The 22,710-nt window shown below is 35.9% G+C and overlaps 1 protein-coding gene across 2 annotated transcripts in view; it reads right to left on the bottom strand.

Annotated features, from left to right (window-relative positions):
• LOC133522922 (uncharacterized) overlaps window positions 1-22,218 on the bottom strand; it is a 50,552-nt gene extending 28,334 nt beyond the window's left edge. The window contains exons 1-2 of one of the 2 annotated variants that reach the window (XM_061858404.1): window positions 21,936-22,218; window positions 21,234-21,340 (exon numbers count right to left, since the gene is read on the bottom strand). In XM_061858404.1, the coding sequence (XP_061714388.1) occupies window positions 21,234-21,270 (37 nt within the window). In that variant the 5' untranslated portion in view covers window positions 21,271-21,340; window positions 21,936-22,218. The remainder of the gene's footprint in view (window positions 1-21,233; window positions 21,341-21,935) is intronic. The other variant, XM_061858405.1, reaches the window with a different exon arrangement.
• Window positions 22,219-22,710: the final 492 nt, after the last annotated feature.

Genomic DNA, 22,710 nt, shown 5'->3' with positions numbered 1-22,710 from the left:
GCTTATGAACGTCAAATAAAGCTACACCGGCTCTAACCCTACACTAATGACCCGAGAAGATTTAAATCCCCCCTCAATTGGAGGAGGGTATACCAATATGGACCGGCAAGAAACTCTGCGGGACACATCTTTTCAAAACATCTTATAATTAACATGGATTATATAAGAAAAAATACAATTTAGAATACTATAGAAATCATGCAATTACATATAGTAGCTACTTTTCTTTATAGAAATTTGATTAAAAATATATATGTACTTCAAATCATACAAATACGTAGCTATTTCAGAAAACATATCGAATTCTTACAAAAGGAAAAGAAAATAAAATTAATAAAGAAATGAGAATATACATTTTTCATCGTGTTTTTATTGAATTCCTTTAACTCCGGGGTATGGGTAAATACGTTTAAGAGAACTAAATGGCATAGTTAATTAAAAAATATATACATTAAAAGTAATTAGATTTTGCATATAGCGCTGTTGTAACACGGGCATTACATTTAATTCAACCAAACGTTTGAAAACTATGACATATCAATGTCATTTCGAACATCTTTCATCCGAGATAGTATTTACGTTTAGTAGCAAATGTACACACTAAACACTAATCAATATGTAAACAGGCCCTAAGGCAAGTGTATACGCTCATGAGGGCCTTATAAGATAAAAACAAATTATTGATTATCTCTGAAATACCGGTGTCTTTGAGAAAGTTACCTAATTTAAGCTAAAGAATGCACCCTTGAAATTAACAGAAAAAAAAACACGGTGTGTAAATGTGACTGATTGCTATGAAATACCTACATAAAATATTTGATGTGCTTTCTTATCTGAGCCGTGTCACCTATAACTCTACACATAATACAATGATTTTAATTGCTACTTGTTTTTATTACAGTTTCTGGTTTGGTTTGGACCATGCATGTTTGTCTGTCACGTAGTCCTCGACTCTGTAAGAAGCCTTCAATATCAATGACTTTTTTAAGTAATTCTTAAGAGCTGACAAGAGTAATTAAAGCATCGCATCAAAATGAATGAATCGCCCACCGAATGACTTTAGTACTTTGCGGGCACGAAACTTTCTGATAGCAAGCTTATTTTTATTTCTAGTGTTATACTTAGTTATGGACGTCAGAATTCTTAGTGAAGGAGTCTAGATTCTTAACAACATAAATAATACTATCATAGATGGATTAGGAAGCCACAGTCAAAATATTAATTTCTTTGAAAATTTCTCATAATGATTCACGTGCTGATATATAAATATATAAATGCGACAAAGTGGTGGAATAAAAACTGGAAAAATAAATCCCCTACACGCATAGTGGAGATGTTTTTTTTTTTTACTTTAACCCTATCATGAGGAATGTCGTTGAATAGGTCATTCAAATGAATTGGGTTTTCAAGAACCACTTTTTGACAAAGTAAATATTTTCGGAAGTAATCTCTCCGAAAGAAAAAATTATGTATCCCACCCCCCACACCCTCCCTCCCAACACCCCTCACATTTTTGAAACATTGTTCAAAAAAAAATTGGAAGCATAGCCTAACATATTCAAGGAAAACTAAAGCGAAAATGATAAGTCGTTTTTACTGTATTGTAAAAAGTCTGCCTTTCAAAGTAAAAATATAAATACTTATGTAGGCCTTTTACTTGTTATGTAATCAGGTTCAAATCTGCAATTGAATGATTTCATTCATAACTTGTCCATGCACTTTTGAACCCTACTGTACAGTAAGCTGCAGAGTTAAGTGACCCCCCTCCCCCTACATAGGAATGTGTTTGCAGGGGGGATGGTTTTCTATTCGTCACTTTGCAGCTTGCTGTACATACATGATACCTACTTACTAATAATCCAAGGCAACTTTCTGTTATGGATGGGTAACAAACTACGAAACCCTACGCTGAGCATGGCCCGAAATGCTCTTGCCCAGTTTTTATTATATATGTAGGTGTAACTTTTCTATTCGTCACTAAGCGACTGTTGGTCTGTTGTTTACCTTGGGACGTCGATATATACAGAACGTGCTATTTTGGAGAAGGACAGTAACGAGGTCGCTTTCCGTCAACAAATAAACGAACACCTTTGTTTACCATTTGGATTCAGCGCTGCAGCGTCACAACCAATCTAATTCCCGGAAGAAAAACATGTAAAAAAGGTCAATATTCGATGGAAAAATTGATTGAAGAATCAAATAGTCTTTTTTAGGGTTCCGTAGCCAAAATGGCAAAAAACTGAACCTTTATAATTTCGTCTATCATCATGTCTGTCTGTCCATATGTTACAGCCATTTTACTATTAATAAATAAGATATATTTTAATAAAGTTTGGAGCATAGATCTATCTTACTTAGTTTACATGTAAATATTTGTAAAAATATATTTTTTTTTTCACCTTTTTGTATGGAGTGCCCCCAGCACTCCATACAAAAAGGTGAAAAAAAAAAAAACAACATTTGGCACATCATTAAATAGGTCTTTAATAACATTTAGGTTGCCAAAAATGTTTTTTGACTAAGTGAATACTTTTAGTAATATACTTAATCCCTCTAAAAGTCAAAAATCGCGCGGGCAAACATTTTTTAAATTATATATTTTAAAGCTTAATAAACACTTTTCACGAAAATTATTTTGAATTCGATCGGTTATAGACGTTTTTAAATAAAATCAGTGATCTTATTAGAACGACGTAAGTTCCGCGAAGATACGCTCTATTGCTTGTACGGCTTTTTGTTCAGAGCGCTAGACTTAAGAGTCACTGTAAACTATAATAATCTAAGTGAAATTAAATTACAAAATTTAGATTGGCTTCTGAAGGAACAACTAGATTGTACCTAGGTGTAACGTACGAGTATGTCTTAAAGGTACAATTTTTGTGAGTTCGTAACAAATTTCACCAAGAAGACCTTCTATAACTTATTTTAGGACCGAAAACCAAACCAGATAACCAAACTAAGATAACAATGTACTTAAATCTCTTTCCTTGGTCTTAAAACTCATGACTGGCTTTTAAAATAATTTGATCTTTCTTTGCCGCTATTCTCTTCTGTTGTTCGGATTTTCAAAAAACGAGCAAACCATTTGGATGCTTTATAGGCATTTATCAAAGCATTATGACGCTTTGTCCTGAAAACGACGTAAAAAGGGCGCAACGATGATTCTGCTTTTGAGTATCGATAAAATAGGTAGGTGATAAAATGTTATCAGCCGACGAAATCGTTAATTTAAGCCATTAAAATTAACCACTGATATCAACTTTATGTCAAAAATATCGTACACAGTAAATGTCATTTTCCCCGTCCCATATCAACCACACTAGTAAAGTATTTAGCAGGCGCGGCCGCTGAAAAAGCTGCAAGTTTTAAAAATAGCAAATATGCTAACTTGCTCGTATCAGCGTGCGAATTTGTTCCGGTCGCTATTGAAACTTTGCTTTGGTATGTAGCTGTGGAGGCAAAATTACTAATCAAAACTTTGTGGCTGCGTTTGAAGGATAGGGGTTGTAGTTGTGACCCCCGTTCCGGCTCTTATCTGGTCCAGCAAATCCCTCATGCAACAATGCTTGGTGCTTGCTTGGTACGTGGTAACCCCGCTAATAGTATTTTTGGCACTTTTGGACCAAGTGACAGTCGGAATAGGGCATAGGATAGTCCTAGTAGCATTAGGATATTCCTCTTCCAAAAGCCGTAAACTCACATCATATAGTAAACGACTGAAATTCTTTCGATTTATGTCACTAAGTAACAGGAGAAAAGTGCTAGATTTAATGTTCCTTTATAAATTGGTTAATAGTAAGGGGCTGAATTGTCCAGAATTGTTAAGTAAAATTAAAATAACTGTTCCTGCTAAGCTACCCTCGTCCTGGTTTGTATAAGCTGTATAGAATTCCATTTGGGAAAACAAATTTAGGTCGTAATAAATAATAAATAAATAAATGAATATTATAGGACATTATTACACAAATTGACTAAGTTCCACAGTAAGCTCAATAAGGCTTGTGTTGAGGGTAGTGGGTAAATACATAGAAAACACCCATGACTCAGGAACAAATATTCATGCTCATCACACGAATAAATGCCCTTACCAGGATTTGAACCCGGGACCATCAGCTTCGTAGGCAGGGTCACTACCCACTAGGCCAAACCGGTCGTCAAAGGTCGTAACTCTGCCCTTTTAAGAATGTCAAAATTATACAATCATATCCCTGGCTCTGCGGGAGTTGACATATTCAACGATAGACCAGAACAGTTTAAAAGGAAGGTGATGAAATATGTTGGCTCACTGGATATCCCAAAGTAATTCGCCACAGATTCACAGATGCCTTAAAAATACTTAATAAAATATTTGTATTTATATACAATAATAATTAATAATTGGTTAATAATTGTTATCAACTATTTAACATCATCCTAGTTGTAGCATTAGTTAATGTAGTGTACTGGTACTAATTAATTTAACCGTAAGATTACTGCATGTTCACTGGTACCCCTTATATTTAGATATGTGGCTTGGCCGTGGCCGTTTCGCTACCGCCACATGGGCATAATGTTCAAAGTTTTATTCATTGTTCATTACTTTTCTGTTATACAGTAGTTCTTGTAGTAACGAAACGGCCAAGCCATATATTTTGACTGACGGCCCGATTCGAAGAATGAGATACGATAACGATAAACTGGTTTAGATAAGTTCTCATTTAGATATCGTTTGTATGTCGTATAATATTGTGAGAAGCAGCTCGATTCGGGCAACCAATGTTACTTTGACGTTAGAAATATCGTAGATATCGTATCGTAGAACGTCAATTTTGATATGTCATTTAGTTATCGATCTTTTAAAGATCTTAAACGTGTCTTAATCATTCTTCGAATCGGGCCGTGAAGTGATGTAGAATTTATGAAGTTAGGAATTATAGAGTCCTAACTCTATAGACTTAGAAGCTTAGCTCTCCATGATATCTGATAACTTTTTAAAAGTACAGTCACGCCGGAAAATATCAGTACGAAAAATGTGCCAAAAATATGTATACACTACCTTAATATATGGGCAATAAAGTCATGTATACATATTTTTGGCACCTTTTTCGTATCGATATTTTCAGACGCGACCGTACGAGCCATATGGTCTCGTCTTGGCAACATTTACATTAACATGTTTTTGGTAGGAAAGACATGTTTTTAACCTGGATACTTTTAAAAAAATTGCTGTATTTAAAAACAATAAGGAATTTTAAAAAGAAACGGAAAATCGAAGCCATTGTTCCAAGATAAAGGTCACGTAATATTTAATTACCTATCTTGTCGTCGGCAACTTTTGGCAACTTTCTTTAAATACAAAGTATTTCATAAATGAGCGGAAAGTAACATCTTATAACTTATGATATGTGCAACTATAGTACAACTCTCAAGGACATAATTATTAGGAAGTTATTGTATTTAATTCGCATACTTAAAGTATAAATTCTACCGTTGTATTACTTTCGAAGAAAGTCCACACCCAGAACAAAGCTTTAAAGTTCGTTTTTTTAGTTATTAATACTAGATTAAAATTTGAGTTTTCACAGTGGGAGCAGAAAATTTAATTTCCGGTCCGATTTCTTTCTTTATTCGAGTTCGCGTTTTTACTCGTGCAGGAAGTACAAAGCTCTGAAAGAAGGGATAATGGTGACTGTGAGCATAACAATATAGGCCTCCGGATGTTATTACTACTGGTATATTCAGAAATACACAAAGTACAACATGGAATCAAATTGATTTTTAATACAATTGCTCAAAAAGTGCTACTTTACGCAGCTGTTTAGCGTGCGGAAAGTTGGGTTTCGAAAACTAGTGCTTTTCACTTTTCCAATTTTTTTTATTCTATTTTTTAATTCATGACTACTTATTGATGAGTGTTAATGTTAGTTTCCTTTAAAAATCGTAAAGAACGTAAAAACCTACTGTTAAAGAATAATAAGAAACTCATTTACTCATTTTCACACAAATGGGTGGACTAAAAACTTATAAATAAAAAATTTTGTGCCCGCCCAGAAGGCTGGCTGCATTGCCCCTCTGGATAACAATGCTTATCCGCTGAATAATAATATACATATTTCATATTTTAATCATTATAACACGTTTATATTTTAATATTAAATATTGAAAACCGTTCTTAATAAGTTGTCTGAATGGAACGGAATAGCTGCCGAAACAATAATAGTACAATGTTTTATATTAACAATTGTTTCTATCTTATAGGACATGCATAAAAAAATTACTTGTTGTTTTTCTTATTTTTTCGCAACTGTATTAAAAAACGTCGTTCGATACACGTGCGGAAATGTCATTTTTTCCGCACTAGCATCGAAATGTACTATTTCTATACCAATGGGTTGAGCTTAGGCCGCATACGTTTGTCGATATTGGCTCGTAAATTATATTTTACAGTACATATGGTGCTACTTTACCGCACTAGTGCGCAAATTAGCATATTACGTTACTGTGTCAAAAATTTAAAGTGCCATATGTACTGTAAAACGTTGTACGATACATGTGCGAATAGATAATTCGCAACCCGTGCTGATTTAAAACACTCCCTTCGGCCGTGTTTTAATTGATCGCCACTCGTTTAGAATTTCGCACTTGTATCGTTATGTACTATTCTCAAACTTGCAATGAAATGTTGACAGGACTAGCTTCAAATTAGGTCCGGAAATACTACATATTGAGTGAAGATGATATGTAAAGAAATTTCATACAACCTTACACACCTAGGCCTGTAAAGCAACCTTCTTTTGTTTTTAAACGTCAAATTGTGACAGAACGTCTTAGCATTCAACCATCAAATAGTAGTAGGATTCGTATTTTGTTTTTAGCTGTGTAAATCTACGAATAAAACAATACTTCGAATAAACAATATTTCGAAATGTCACTTGATTTCTGTAAGCGTGATAGAGCAGATTAGCAGATTACCTACACTTAGTTGTTAATTTTTAAATAGATAATGTTGTTCTATTTGATATTGAAGTATAATTATTTGTTTCTGAATCAAGCCTCCGTTTTACGAATGTCGCCCAGATAAAAGGGTTGGCGGGTAATAGGCAGTAACAAAAAGGCGAAACAACAAATTTAATTGACATTTTTATGCTTTTTTTTATGTCTGATACCGAATTTTATTCAATTTTACGGATAACGTTTTGCCATATACCGTAAGATCTAGTTTAAAGTAATAAATAAGTAGAATTCTTCTTTTTTTAGGGTACCCGAAAGGTAAACTGACCCTTATTAAGTACTAAGTCTCCGCTGTCTTTCTGTTTGTGTGTCTGTCAGTCCGCCTCACTGTGGGCTGAAATTCAGCTATGACCTATGTCAATGAAAGCCGAATTAATGGTGAACAATCCAAAAACATAATAATATAATATAGCACACATTTTTTTCCTTTTGGAGCGATTATCTCCGAATGTATTCACTTTATCAAACAATGTTTGTTGAAGACCCCTATTAGTTTTGAAAGACCTTTCCAACGATACCCCACACTGTAGGGTTGAAGCAAAAAAAAAATCACCCCCAATTTACGTGTAAAGGAGGTACCCTAAAAAAAAAAATTTTGATTTTATTGTACGACTTTGTCGGCTTTATTGATTTATATACCCATGCCAAATTTCAGCTTCTAGCACTAACGACCACGGAGCAAAGCCTCGGACAGACAGACAGACAGACAGACAGACGGACATGGCGAAACTATAAGGGTTCCTAGTTGACTACGGAACCCTAAAAATAACCTGGTAGTATGGTATATGTATAGTCCCTAAATAATATCAACAATTTTCTCTATAATTAAGCACTTTTTTGCAAAAACGGACAAACAAGCAATTTACGTACTAAAGGGGTCACTGGACATGCATATGGGGCCGGTAGCCAGTAGCCACGCCATAGGGGATGATTAGATACAACAAAGGGGTGAAAAGCACGACATGGGGGTTAAAAAACACGAAAGAAATATTTTGTGTCAAAGAACTGTTCAACAGATTTGTATACTACCTATTTGCCAATAGAGTATCAACATAATAATATCCAAATTCGATGTCTACGACAACTTAATCTGAATATTTCTATTCACTCCTTTCTTGTGTCTATCGACCCCGTTTTAAGGATATAGAGGAAACAGATACTTTTCTTTAATTATCTCTGAATTAGGTGGGTAAAAATTGATTTCACAAATGCAATATTGAAGTACTAACCAAGACTCAAAAAATGATGTCTATTTATTTACTTTTATCATTTGGATTATTGGTGAAAATCGTCCTTGACGTTGAAAACCGTGTCTTTTTACCCCGGTTTACGGTATCTTTAAATCCGGAATAATTGGACTGGTATAGTTTATGGTGATTTTTACGATCCGTCGTAATATTTAATAAGTAGGTAGATACTTATTTCTTTTGTTGTAAACAACAATTAACATTGTATGCCGTATACATAAAAAGGTTGTTTTTTGTGGAGTTGAGAGTTGGCCTTAAGTAAAAACAATATAATTTGGCGCTTTTCCTATGTTTCAGGGTATATTAATTTATAAATAAACTCTGGTTTAGGTATCTTAAGATTTGTATAACACCATTAAAGCTCTTATGTTACCTTTAGTACACTCGTTTACGGAGTCTTAATTAGTTTTCACATACTTTAGATAAACCTAGTTTTGAGTACTTCTCTTTATTCAAAACTACTCTTCAAAAACAAAAAGTCAGCACGCGCCAGTCTCTTAGCGCTACACGCCGTCGGTACATAGGTACGAGTATATTAAGCACCAGTACTTTCTTGGAACCGCACACTGCGCGTGGCGACTTGCCTGCGACTTGGCGCCCGGTGTGCGCTGCATAGGTGCCTCTGCGGCCCTCACGTTGACGTCCTCAAACACCACAGACTCTCCTGCCAAGGAAACGCCGGCCGCTTTTCTATTTAGGCTCGCTACGCTCAACAATGTCCTGCGCCGGTCTCTTGCCAGCGTCAGCGAAACGATGGTAAGAGATAGGAGAGATTGTCTTACATCCGTGGAAAATGGGACGGGTGCTTGTGTCGGACGCCATCTGATCCCGTCTCAATATCATGGGACATCTGCTAAGGCCGGTGTGAAAATACTAAATACGAGTATAGGAGTCTCGCTCGGCGCCTCAAGACCGAAGATTATTTTTACTTATTTTTAGATTTACATAGGTTTTAAGTTGTATAGTTTAGATAGCTATAATATTTAGTTTCGATTGTATGATATGAACTTACAAAAACTTTTTTTTTTGTGTTTTGTGTTACCCTTCGTGTTGTACACGGTCATGGCCCCGACGGAAGACCAGCGTTAGCCTAGCCAGGCTAGCACCATGCTGAATCGGGACCATTTCGTTACTTATATGTTATGTTATGTTACTTGTTGTTTTCTTTTTTATTTTGCCACGAATAAACGCTCTCTCCTCTACTCTACAAAGCCAAGCCAAGGGAAAATTTTGTAAGGGGAAAACTCTATGAAGTTTTTATAAAAGACGTATCTTTGCTGTAAATTATTTAGATACATATAATATACTGAAATAGAATGCTTAAGACTGGCTTAAGAATACAATAGTCTCTATTTTGTCTTTGCAATTAAAATAAAACATTAAGCAAAGGCTATAAATCACTTTGTAGGAGGGCTCTTTGTTTCAACTGACTTTTAGCCACTGACATATATCTAAGGACGGGCCCTACGGGCAATAAGAATGGGGCCAGTACAACAACGCGATTGGTTGATGGGTTCGCATCACGCCCGCAATTGGACGCAACTAGTTGCGTCAGACTGCACCATTCTTGGTGCCCGTAAGGCCCGTCCTTAGATTTATGTCAATGCTTTTAGCTAGGTGTACCCGCGGCTTTGTAGCTACTTAACTTAGATACAAATTATAATGGCTTTCCCAGTAAGTCAACGATAGCAACCATAAAAATCTTATTTTTCCGTAGCCAACTATATATATATATATATATATATATTTGAGGCATCAACAGCAATACAAAGCATAGTGAACAGAAAACATAGCCGATAACAGATGTCCACAAAAGTACAACTAACATGCAATAACTAAGTGGAAACCAGAGATTACAAAAAAAAGAGTTACAAAGCACTTTATACAAAGTAGATATGACTTGAGTAACGCGTGGGTGTGTTTTTTTCAATGAAAACTTGTATATAGATGCGATAGCTGTAATTGTACCCGAGCTATGTGGAAATACTATTTGTTAGGAGTCAGACCAAGCTAAGTTGGCAGCGATTTTGATAGCCCAACCTGTGCAAGTGTTAAGTAAACGTCACAATTTCATTCATGTTTGACGTTTAAAATAACACATGCACTGTCTGGCCTGTCAAAATCGCTGTCAACTTATCTTGATCTGACTCTATGTAACTTTTCCTTTCTCTTTTTTTCCTTAACTATGCTGCTAAAAGAATCATAAAAATGTGTGCCTGATCAATCTGGTTAAACTTGTATTGGATGTATAGATATTATACTTATTAATATATAACAACAACCTGTCCAAAAATAATATTAACTAGAAGTCTTATCGTAAATACTAAAAAACCTTACACTATTACAGTCATTAAGGTACTTTACCTTACTAAGCCTTTTATAGGAATTAGTTTCAAATAAATTAATTTCTTGATCAATTTCTTTTGAAACATAAGCCGTCAAGGAGCTAAACAAAATATTAAAAATAGTCTTATTCTATTAAACAGAACATTCAATTACAAATTCCATTAGTATCTCAAATTATTTTATAGAATTCTATAAGGCAATGAACTGGGAACTTTGAATTTCAATCGCTCGATTTCGTATTCTCCCTATAATATTATCTCCACTACTAGGTACAGGTACATGTATTTCAATTCTACTAACACAATTGAAAACGAGTGGCCAATACCTCTATATTGCCAATATCTCTCGCTCGTATTTCAAAAATAGCATTTCGCCGTTTTATACAGATTTTCGAGTGACGAAACTGAGCGCTCGAAATTCAAAAATCGGCCCGCTGTTCTACCCCACCTCACACAACAAACGTATATGACATTGGAACAAAAGTCAGTATGTTAGTGTGAACAGAGGGCCTACTGCGAACCACGTTCGACGTGTTTCCACTCTGTCGCACTTGTTAGTTCGTTCGTAAGTTCGCGGTAGGCCCTCTGGTACTTGAGCAGTGTAGGACAGTATTTGTACTGTCAGAGGATACACTTCGGCCCCTTCTCCATACAAACGTAGTCCCCATTTCCTCTCTCGATATTGACATTATGGAAAGTGTTTTAACATATTTGGATGTATAGGGAGCGTGCATGAACTGTAGGAGGCAGCACAGGAGCCGTCAGATTTTTGGCGCGAGGCGTAAATTTGATGTTTATTATTCCGATGTAGTCCACAAGATGGCAGAACCTACAATGCACGAGAAAACACGTGACGTGTAAATGTACATGTTTATTGTTCCGATTCACGCCACAAGATGGCAGACCCTCCAACGCGCACGGTCCCTATATTAATCAAAGCTATGCCCCTATGTTTGCCTTTCGATTTTATATTTGTGTAAAAATTAGGAATGAAATGCAGATTTCATACTTTTTTAATGCTCTTAACTCTTATACTAAAATAGGGGCATAGCTGTGGTTGAAATACAACAAACTGTGTTAAAATAATTTTAATGATGTTAATATCCAGAGAGGAAAATGTGGACTATGTTTGTAAGAAAAGGCGATATCGCTTGGCCGCGGTGTTTCCTCTTAAATATCGAAACGGATAAAGTGCCAAAAATATGTGTATCTAAACAAACTTATTGCTCATACGTTATTAAGGTAGTGTATACATATTTTTGGCACTTTGTCTATGTTGATATTCAAGTCCTTGGCTTGTTTGTACCAAACGTGCCATTTGTTATGGACGTTACACGGACGTGGATTTGCCCGATTAGGCGGCCAAAACTATTTTATGGTGTAAATCATTTCTAAATAAAACGTGAAAGGTTTTTGTTTTTTTATTATTTTATAATTTAACACTATATTACTTTAAAAATATTTTGTGTGTATTTTTTACATTAAACAAAGATATTTTCTTTCCGATCCGTAAAACTTGTAGTTCTTTTTTCTGTTTTTAACAGGCTTCGCTTTACGTTACGTCGGCTCCTAGGCGACGAAATTATGGGTGCTTAAAAAAATATCGTTTTATAGGGTCTCCACTATCATTGTGTAAAGTGGCTTGCTTCCATCTCAAATTTTTTGGCAAAAAAGCTCCATAAAGTGAGACAAAATGAAATAAAAAAATTAAATATGAATCGGGACGAGGTTTTTAGGATCTCATCCACATGGAATCTAGTCATTAGTAAATGTAAGCGGAAACGAATATCAAAAGTCTAAAACTCGAATATTGTCAGTGTTGTGAGTCGACACTGTCGACAGAGTAATAATATCCCTAGAGCGCAAAACGTTGAAGTTGATAATCAAGACCAAGTGCGAGTATTAGTTCGAAAAACTCGCGCGGTTAGAAGATGTTGATGTCAACTTTATATAGCCAGTTTTCTCCGAGACCACAGGGACACCGCCTTCCTGGAGACATCGAAGGTAAATTTAAGACTTAATACGAATAAATTGGTCTTATTTCAGTATTTTTGTACAAAATACAGTTGTTTTCTGGCAGTAACTAAAAACAGCGTAAACAAGTCCAGCGAGATTAAAAAGTCATCCATTACAAACAAAGCATTTATTGAATTGCAAATCCCTTTGAAATATGTTATTTTGTAGCATCGTGGATAACGGGAAAAGCCGATGTAAGCTTTTCAAATATGATATACAATATTTTTACATATATATTTTTTTCATCCATTCAATCCATTTATAAAAACTATTTTTGATAGAAAACTTAATCGAAAATGTTTTTGGGAAAATAATACGTAATCAGTAGCCTTACCGCGACTGCCTTAGCAGTGTCAAACTGACATATTCGCTAACATCTGTGTAACTTACTTTCTATACATCTCGCTCGTACTAATATGCGAGTACGAGCGAGATGCGAAAAAAGTAAGTTACTAACACGCTAGCGAATATATCAGGGTCAAACTGGTGGTAGTCGTACAGTTTCAAGGCATGTAGAAGTGTTTCATTGTGGTAACTTTGCACAGGTTATAAGTTCGTGTCATCCACGATGACGCGCAAATTTGTCAAATCTAACCTTTAATAACATGAGATTACGAATCAAGGCACGCGTCCTCGTGAATGATACGATCTATACATAACTTAGCGGTAAATTTGACACTTATAACCATCAAGTATAATAATGTACAGGGGACCTAGCCAAGATGACAATGGTACATCGAATGTCAAAAAAAAAAGAGAAAATACATCGGGATCAACGGTTGTCATTTTGGCTAGGTTTCCATGTTGACATATTTAAGAGCCCATCAACGTGCTTACTATCAATACATCAAACTAGTTTTTATGTTGCTGGATTCGTCGATCTACGAACTCAAAACAAAAACGGCCGTTTTAACTTTGGACGCCTAGATTGACGAATCCAGCAATGTAATAGTACATTATGATACAAGTGTGCTAAGTAAGTTGGTCACACACGAGGCGATATTGTGCCATTCCATTGAATAAAAGTTTCATATGCCGCCAATTATTTTACGCCCGATTTTGATGGTAAAAGGCTATCGTTCTCAGCTCTTGCCTGTATTAGTATTACTAGCAGCGCTACATTTTCGTCAATATATAAACTAAACATGCAAAAATATTCCAATTTTATGACAAATATGGAAAATGGCTGGAGGGTTATTTTTTTTTACGCACGATTCCAATGCGCGCGTAATGCAATGGCGCGAATGAAATCGACAAACAGCCAATTAAAAAAATGTAAAAAAGCTAATATGTATTTTCATATTTCTATTCGACGGATGGAGATCTGATCGATAACATGTTATGTTTATTCATTAATGTAATTTACGAGATAATTTAATCTATAAATTATATTTGGTGTGATAAAACCTCTTTGAAATAACATTTGAAACCTAATAGTTGGTTAAAAAAATGTATTACTCGACCAAATTAAGAAGACTCCGTTTCCATGCATATTATTAGCAATCAGTTAATACCTTCTTAATTCAGTCGGATAATATAATGAAAAAGCACGAGTGTTATAATATAATATACTGAAAAAGCACGCGTGCTTAATATCTAAGATTATGAGCCAAAAAACTGTGGAATAAAAACGTCGTTTTGAGCAAGTGTGTTGAAAAAACTATTATGATGCATTCAAAAGGTACTTAAATACAAAATACAGTACATAGCGGCCCCCCTTTTTTAAATCTACCGTTAAATTGAAACAATCACAATTATTTTCCAGCGGCGCTATTGAGCACGTTAATGGGTGCTTAAGACGTTCTGCTTAGGGCTCCTGATATCCGTGATACACGCCGATCCGTAGCTACGGGTTCTTAAGCCCGGCGGTACTAAGATCACGAATTTCACGAACACGGCAAGGTACGTACCTCGTACCTGCGTTCGCGTCCGGATTCACGTGACACGCCGTGACCGTGACACGCCATGATACGTAGCCCGTACCTGCGTTCGTGGGGCTCGGTTCCGTTGGATAGGTACTTATCGCACGTCTCGTAAGTTCGACACGCCCAAGAAAAATAAATAAGGACTAGGTATTATTGAATTGAGTTACCACTTAGTATATTGAATACGGGACGTTCATCGGACAAACATTTACGTGTGAATTAAACTTAAATTGTATTTTTGCATCGATTTGAATATAATGGTTATATCTAAATAATTTATGGGGTTATTCTGTTTTTTGTATAACCAGCTATTGATTTTAGTCAAAACTAGTGACCTGCTCGTTGCATTGCACTAATATAAACATAAGGTGTAAAACTCCGGTGTAAGTATCATTATAAAATTATGAACTTAAGCAACGCTGTGCTACTGGTTGTCATTATTAAATCAAGGCTACTATCAAAGAATATAACGTAGCCTAAATATAAACAAGGCAATCCTAATCCAAAGAAACAAAAGGGTAAATTTCTGCAAATCTTTGGTAGGTATGATAAAGATAATACAGGTAAACAAATTCAACAAAAACACATGTACGGGGCCACGGAAAAAAAAGTACGCAGCTGCAGTACTTATCTGTTTCGGACTTTCGGCACATTAAAGAGTACTGTTTTGTTTCTAGATTGAAGGTAATAATGACATATTATTGTTAGAGTGTTTTATTGTATGACTAACAAGCTAAGCCAACATACCGGTTTTTTTTTGTAGATAATAAGTGCGACTTATTAAAATGAAACAAACATTCATACATAAGTAGCTGTGGGCTTTACCTTTTGTTCGTGAAGTTGAAAGAAGTGACCGCGATGTTTTGTTTTACAAATTCGTTGTATTTTTTATTTAATCTGGAGGGGGCAGTTTAGAATTTTGAACTCACATTCATTGTCATTAGTTTCTCCTGACATCACAGTTGGTCTTCAAGTTTTAATTTAGCCGTGAATTTAAAGTTATTTTTGTTGATGTTTCGTAATTTTTTTTTTGTTATTGTTAGTGTATGATTAGTGTTACTCTAATGGTGTGTTTAAACTATTAACAATGAAGAGAAGTTGGGTGGGGAGATATGCCACCAGAGTCGGAGATACAGCTTTATGTACCTTGTGCAATGATCGCACAAATAATGAGTTTTCCTGTCGTATTATTTGTCGTATTTTAGCAACCCGTTTATTAAAGTAGCTATTCATTGTAATCAATGTTTGGTTCTTTTCATTTATTACTCATTAATATTTATAAGGCCTTACTATTGGAAATAAATTTTAATTCAAAAGTAATGAAACGAAATTAGAGCTATGAATAAAAAACTCACGATACATGTTTATTCGTAGCTCTTAGAGACCGCATCGTATCTTCACTCAACGTCGCGGGCGGACCGAACCGGCGTGTTCTTAAGATACGTGAAGCCGTGATCACGCCTACACGGATTTACACGGATTCACGTACCCTAATTTCACGTAGCCGAATGTCACGTGCGGAACGGACCATAAAACCGTTGCCGTGAAACACGAAACCGGGCGCACGGCTACGGGTTCACGAATCACGGACACGACCGCGAGCCCTAGTTCTTCTCCAGAACTTCTGCTAGGTCTTCCGTTGTTAATACATAATATTAAATGATTAAAATCTAAATTTTTATAAATATTTACTTGTAATAACTAATAAATAATGAAATCAATATTTGGGGGGAAATCTTACCTAGCGCCAAACTAAGCAAAGCTTGTACTATATGGGTATTAGGCGGTGATTAATAGATAAATAACATCCATAACTGTGGAACAAAAATTCGTGATATACTCACCACAAATAAATGCCCATAACAGGATTTGAACCCGGGACCTCCTGTTTCAAATGTCAGCTGCATTTGCTAATGACGAATAATAGTTTTATTTTATTTATGCTATAGGAGGCAAACGAGCAGACGGATCACCTGATGGTAAGCGATTACCGCCGCCCATACAACCTGCAATACCAGAGGGGCTGTAAGTGCGTTGCCGGCATTTAAGATGGGACTACGCTCTTTTCTTGAAGGTTTTGAATTATAACGCCTAAATTATGCTTATATACTCGTTTTCAAATAAATATCCAAAATTTTAAGAGACAAAACATTACTAACCGTTAGGTCCTCAGTATCAGAGGCTAGTAAATAGAAAAGATCGACAACCTCCATACAAAACTTGAGTGTCCCGCGTGATCATCATTGTTGTAGGTAGGTATTTTGTATTTTAGCACCTCCCGCTACTTTTATTTTTCGAGAGTGAATATAGACATCTTTTAGGTAAGCATGTTTCATCCTAGACTGCATCGGCATTTACCATGAGGTGACATTTCCAATAAAATAAAATAAAAACATTTTATTTGATGGCGGACACATAAGACAATAACGAACTAAATGTCGCTAATACACAACTGGGATTCCATCATATGCCAATGCTCTTGTATTTACGCGCGACACATAAACATTGACAGCTATCTCTTGCCAATCTGCCAGCAGTCTCTATGGATGGCGCTATCTATAGAGACTGCTGGCAGATTGACTTTCTAAAGTCTTTGGAAAGATTATAAAAAAGTTAAAAGTGGCGCCTTAAACAAAAGTACGTATATGAGCATATTTTCATTTTCAGTCCTTTATTTTATACTCTATTACACATGAAATAATAAGTACAAATGGCGGACTTAATGCCTTAAGGCATTCTCTGCCAGTCAACCACTGGGTCAAAAAGAGACGTTTGTTAGGTGCAGGTTTTGTTATTGGAAATAATTAGCCGATATCACTATCTAATACTATTTAGAAATTAAATACTAATTAATATACCGAGTGTGAACAGTAAACAGACAGCGGGTCGGGCTCCGGAACCTTCTCAGAAGACCTGAACATGTCAATCATCACACCGCTAGGAGCCCATAACTCGGTATTCCAAGCTGAGTGCATGGGCATCTTAAACGCGGCGGCTGCCATCATTGCAAGGAAGGTAGTAGGATCCTCCATCCGCATACTCTCCGACAGTAGAGCAGTCTTAATGGCTCTAAATAGCCATATAATTACATCCAAACTTATACACGAATGCCACGAACGACTAATGGAGGTATGTCATAATAATAATAAGATCACTTTACAATGGATCAAGGGACACAGTGGATCCCGGGGTAACGATGTTGCGGACGAGTTTGCCAGGCAAGGATCGGATGCGGGGGCGATTGGTCCGGAACCGATTCTTCCGATACCGTTTAGCAAGGTACGCTCAATGCTGCTGGCACGTACAGGGAAACTACACACAGAACACTGGCTGAATCAGACTGGATGCAGACAGGCAAAAGAAGCCATGCCTGGCATCAACGGAAAGCTCACAAGGGCGCTCCTTCAACTAGGGAAGGTCCGACTGAGTATGGTAACCAGTGTCATAACAGGTCATGGACTATTTAACAAACATCTTTTCATAACAGGTGTCACAGACAGTCCCTTATGCCGAGGATGCATGGAGACAGAAGAAACAGCCTCTCACGTGGTGCTGGAATGCAGCGGAGTGGCCCCATACAGGGCAAAACATCTCGGATCCCCGAGAGACCTCCCTGAGGTCCTACTCAACATCAAAGGTTTGATAGGATTCCTCGAGGAGTTGGGCTGGCAAGAGTAGCCAACCCTCCACCCCCCCTTGTCACGCAAAATAGGCGCCAGTCGTCGAGTTGCGGAAAATCGCCCGAACTACAATACAATACAATACAATACCGGGTGTGGCCTGTAACAGAAGCAAAAAATTAAATTGTAGGCTTTACTCCTCAAACTGACCAACATTTGTTCCACAACTTTTAAAAATATCTTATATTTTGATTTTTAGAATACTTTAAAGTTTATTCTAAGATGCAATGTATTGCGAATTTTGTTATGTTTAAAGCGTGACAATCAACGTCAATTACACTGATGACAGCGTACATTGAAGGTAATATTTAGTCTAGTGAAAAATGGGAAACCTAAAGAATTCATAATTTTCAACACTCGCTGAACAATGTTGGTAAGTTTGAGGAGCCTACAGCTAAATTTATTGCTCGTGTTACAGGCCACACCCGTTATTATAACGAACTCATAAACTTAAACATATACGTTGTATTATTAACTTAGATAAATATCTATATATATATATATGCATTATAACTACATGTACCTACTGTGAATCATTACTTAGTCTAGGTCCTGGTTTCAGCCGTCGGACTTCGGACCGTCAACATCTCTGAGGATGCCTCGTAGATAGGCGAAGCACGTCGAGTTTTGTATTATCGGTGGTGGGTTGTTATATTTGCCTATTTATTTTTGCGGTGGGAGGTTGGGAACATTAATTACATGTAAAAATACGCAAGTAAGTATAACGGTTTAGCACTGATTGATTAGCAGTTAGCACATTATCTTTTCGCGGATTAGCAAAGTATTTTTTTCTTGTTTTAAATAATATTGATTTCCGCAAAATAACGCCTGATTCTATGTATTCATTAGTATTTCATTAGTATATAAGTTGTGCAGGAAACCGGTGCTATGAGGGGGATTAGAAAGCTTAATGCTACGGGAGATAAGGAGAACGCAACCGGAGCGAGCAGTAACAAATTTAAATTTCGATAGGATGTATTTGGGTGTATTGGGCTCAAAATAAAAGAGTTTTAACCCCTCAAACGCTTTGTTCCGTATACGTCCCAGACAATTTGGACTGTAATTAACAGTTGAAAGGTTTTTAATTCAGTAGAAAATTTTGGACAAGGTCGTTCGGGGGATTAAAGTGTACTTAACAGTCTCAAAGATCTACGCTCACGAATAGGAAGCCTATTGAGTTGCTTATGATATGCTGATACGTGGTGGTACTTTTTTTTATTCTAGTGTCTAATTGCGTTATTCATAAACGCACTACAAGCTTTAATTAGCTATTAATCGTTTGCCTTAATCTGTCATTTTGACTTATGTATTTGTAAGAAAGGGATAAAACATAATTTAACTAAATTGAAAAGTTTTATAAATAAGGGGGTTGGTATCTCTCTATACTAGCCTGAAAGCTTAACGTATCTACACAATAGGTGACGTACATTTATTTGGATTGTGTTTTTCTATGTTGCTATTAATAACGATGCTCGTACTGTATATATAGATAGTTGGCCGGATTAGACCTTCTACAAATAACCGGCAAGAGCATGTCGGGCCACGCTCAGTGTAGGGTTCCGTAGTTACTCTTCCGTCACAATAAGCTAAACTTTAGCTTAAAGTATAGTAAATTGTTAACCAAGGGATGAAACGGTACCTTTCACCCGAGTTAAACAAATAGGCAAATTTGCATAATCAGTACCTAATTAAAGTCTTTTTACTATGAAGGGAAAACTTTTTGCGATAACTCAAAAACAGCTAAACTGATCATGTCCGCTATAGTTTTCATTTAATGTCTTTCTTAAGCTCTACTTCCACGATTTTTTTCATATTTTTTTGGACCTATGGTTCAAAAGTTAGAGGGGGGGGGACACATTTTTTTTTCTTTCGGAGCGATTATCTCCGAATATATTCACTTTATCAAAAAATGTTTCTTGAAAACCCCTATTAGTTTTGAAAGACCTTTCCAACGATACCCCACACTCTAGGGTTGAAGCGAAAAAAAAATTCACCCCCACTTTACGTGTAGGGGAGGTACCCTAAAAAAATTAAATTTTTAGATTTTATTGTACGACTTTGTCGGCTTTATTGATTTATATATCCATGCCAAATTTCAGCTTTCTAGCACTAACGACCACGGAGCAAAGCCTCGGACAGACAGACAGACAGACAGACGGACATGGCGAAACTATAAGGGTTCCGTTTTATGCCATTTGGCTACGGAACCCTAAAAAGGGCTTGATTTGAAATTCGAAATCTTTGGTAAGATAAGGCTTATTTGCCAAAAAAATATATAATGTTCGATACGTTAGTAAACCTAGATTAGGTATAAGTATACAAAGAACTCATTGTTAGCTTGTTATTAGAACGTAAAGGTCATGCCTCATTTTGAGAGGAAAAGGTTAATTCCACTGGCAACATTTTTAAATAATGGCGGCTGAAGGGATTTTGGAGTTTTGTATTACATGTACATAAAATATCATATGAAACTCATTATTTACTCGTGAAATGTTATGTGTATAGACGAATTATTTTTTGTTAATTTATTTGTCGTGACACCCATAAAACGCATTTTAACAACCATTTTTCTTGCATTTTTTTTATTTAAAGCACGAACTTCTCGTGTACATAAAAAGACTCGATTTCAAGTAGGTACTGCAGGACCGCTCGAATGCGATAACAGAGGATAACTATATTATTTTATTATCATAGTTCTGTTTTACTAGGGAAGCACGGAAACTCGTTCTAGGCGTTATTTATCTAAGGGAGCATGACATTTCAGGCACAAAGACACCTACAAAGATGATTACATTATTATCTTGCAGTGTTGGCCGAACGATAATTCTAACCATATTTAAAATTAACCATTACAAATTGAACCGTAAACTGGAACCGCCCGTTACTATTTACGGTTCAATTTGTAATTTGTAACGTTCGGCCAACACTGTTACCTCTGGTGACAGAAACACATATATCAGTCAATAAATATAAAATTAAAGTGTTTTCCAAAACCAACTACGACGTGTATGTACCTGTATAGATACTTACTTGCAATAAACACCGTAATGATCACTACCAAAAACATTTCTGCAAGCACTTTCGTTCACTTTCTACTTATCTTCTTTTGACTTTTATTTCTCGTTCTGTTAATGTACCTGATCAAGATGACAAAAAAAATAGAGATATTAAAATCTTATTAATTATGTTTACTACTTGATTAATATTTATTTAAAATAATTTATAGTGTTAAGATTTAACTATTTCATATATGGCAAGTCAAAAATAAGTATAACTAGATCTATTATGAAATGTATGTGTCTCACTATTATTTTATTTTTAAATTAACTGTCACATATTCAGTTGACTAAGAAATAAAACCTCATAAGAATTTTCTTAAATTGGAATACTTGAAATACCATACATTTACGTATTTATATATTTTTTCATTTACTAATATTCAAATTATCGTTAATTAACACTTAACTAAGTTATTAAGTAACAAGTTGCCATTGTTTTAGATTGATATTGCTACCAATAACTGTCAAACAATACGGAATTTATTGGGCTAAGTGGCCAACTTCGAGCCCTTTATTCAATTACAAACACAGAGGCTACGACGGCACTTAGGAATTTTCTCCCACTTCTGGGACATCCTTTATGACATAGTTAAAGCCGCACTTATGACTTTGAAACTTTTAACAAGTTATGAAAATATTTCTATGACGTCACTAAGAGGAGTTTTGGTCATACAGGCTTACGCTTTTTTCGTTTACGTAGTTTGAGATACTTTTCACTATTGACGATAAGTGTGGGCAGTATGAAGTTCCCCGATCGCGCGTCCGCCACGCAGCGCTCGTCTTTACGAACTGAAGTGCGGAGTCGAGATTCTCTTCTCGATTCCGAAATCCTTTACATACTTTCTGTCAGCCGTAATGTAACGTGCTGGGGTGCACAATTCCACAATGTTCTTATAGATCATGACAATGCAAATATTGTGACACGGCCAGCTTCTTGGATTTTTTCTTTGAGTAAATTAATTTCAATAGTAATAATCAGTATTTCAGTTCGTCGGTCCATCTTGACTTTCCGCATAATTGGCTATTTGGCCGCTATGTCACGAGGTATTATTCAAACGAGTCAAATATTTCTCAAACGGATTTTCCTCTGGGTTGCAGATTACCTTATGTTTATGATAAGGAATCTCCCATGCACTATTTTCTTTTACAGTACAGAGGGTGCTACTTTTCCGCACTAGTGCGTAAATTAGCACAGTATGTAACTGTCGAAAATTTAAATTTAATTTTTATGTACTGTAAAACTTTGTACGATACATGTTCGAATAGGTAATTCGCAACTCGTGTCGATTTAAAACACTCCCTTCGTCGTGTTTTAATTTAGCGCCACTCGTAACGAATTTCCTATTTTTCGCACTTGTATCGTAAATAACTATCGTGGTGTTTTTTCAACCGTTAGCTGAAGTTCACGAGGCACTTTTACTGTGGGACCAACCCAAAAATAAATTTAA

Source organism: Cydia pomonella, chromosome 11 (genome assembly GCF_033807575.1).
Source record: "Cydia pomonella isolate Wapato2018A chromosome 11, ilCydPomo1, whole genome shotgun sequence".
Lineage (NCBI taxonomy): Eukaryota > Metazoa > Arthropoda > Insecta > Lepidoptera > Tortricidae > Cydia > Cydia pomonella.
Note: the sequence above shows the minus strand (reverse complement) of the source record. Positions and strands in the feature narration are given on the sequence as shown.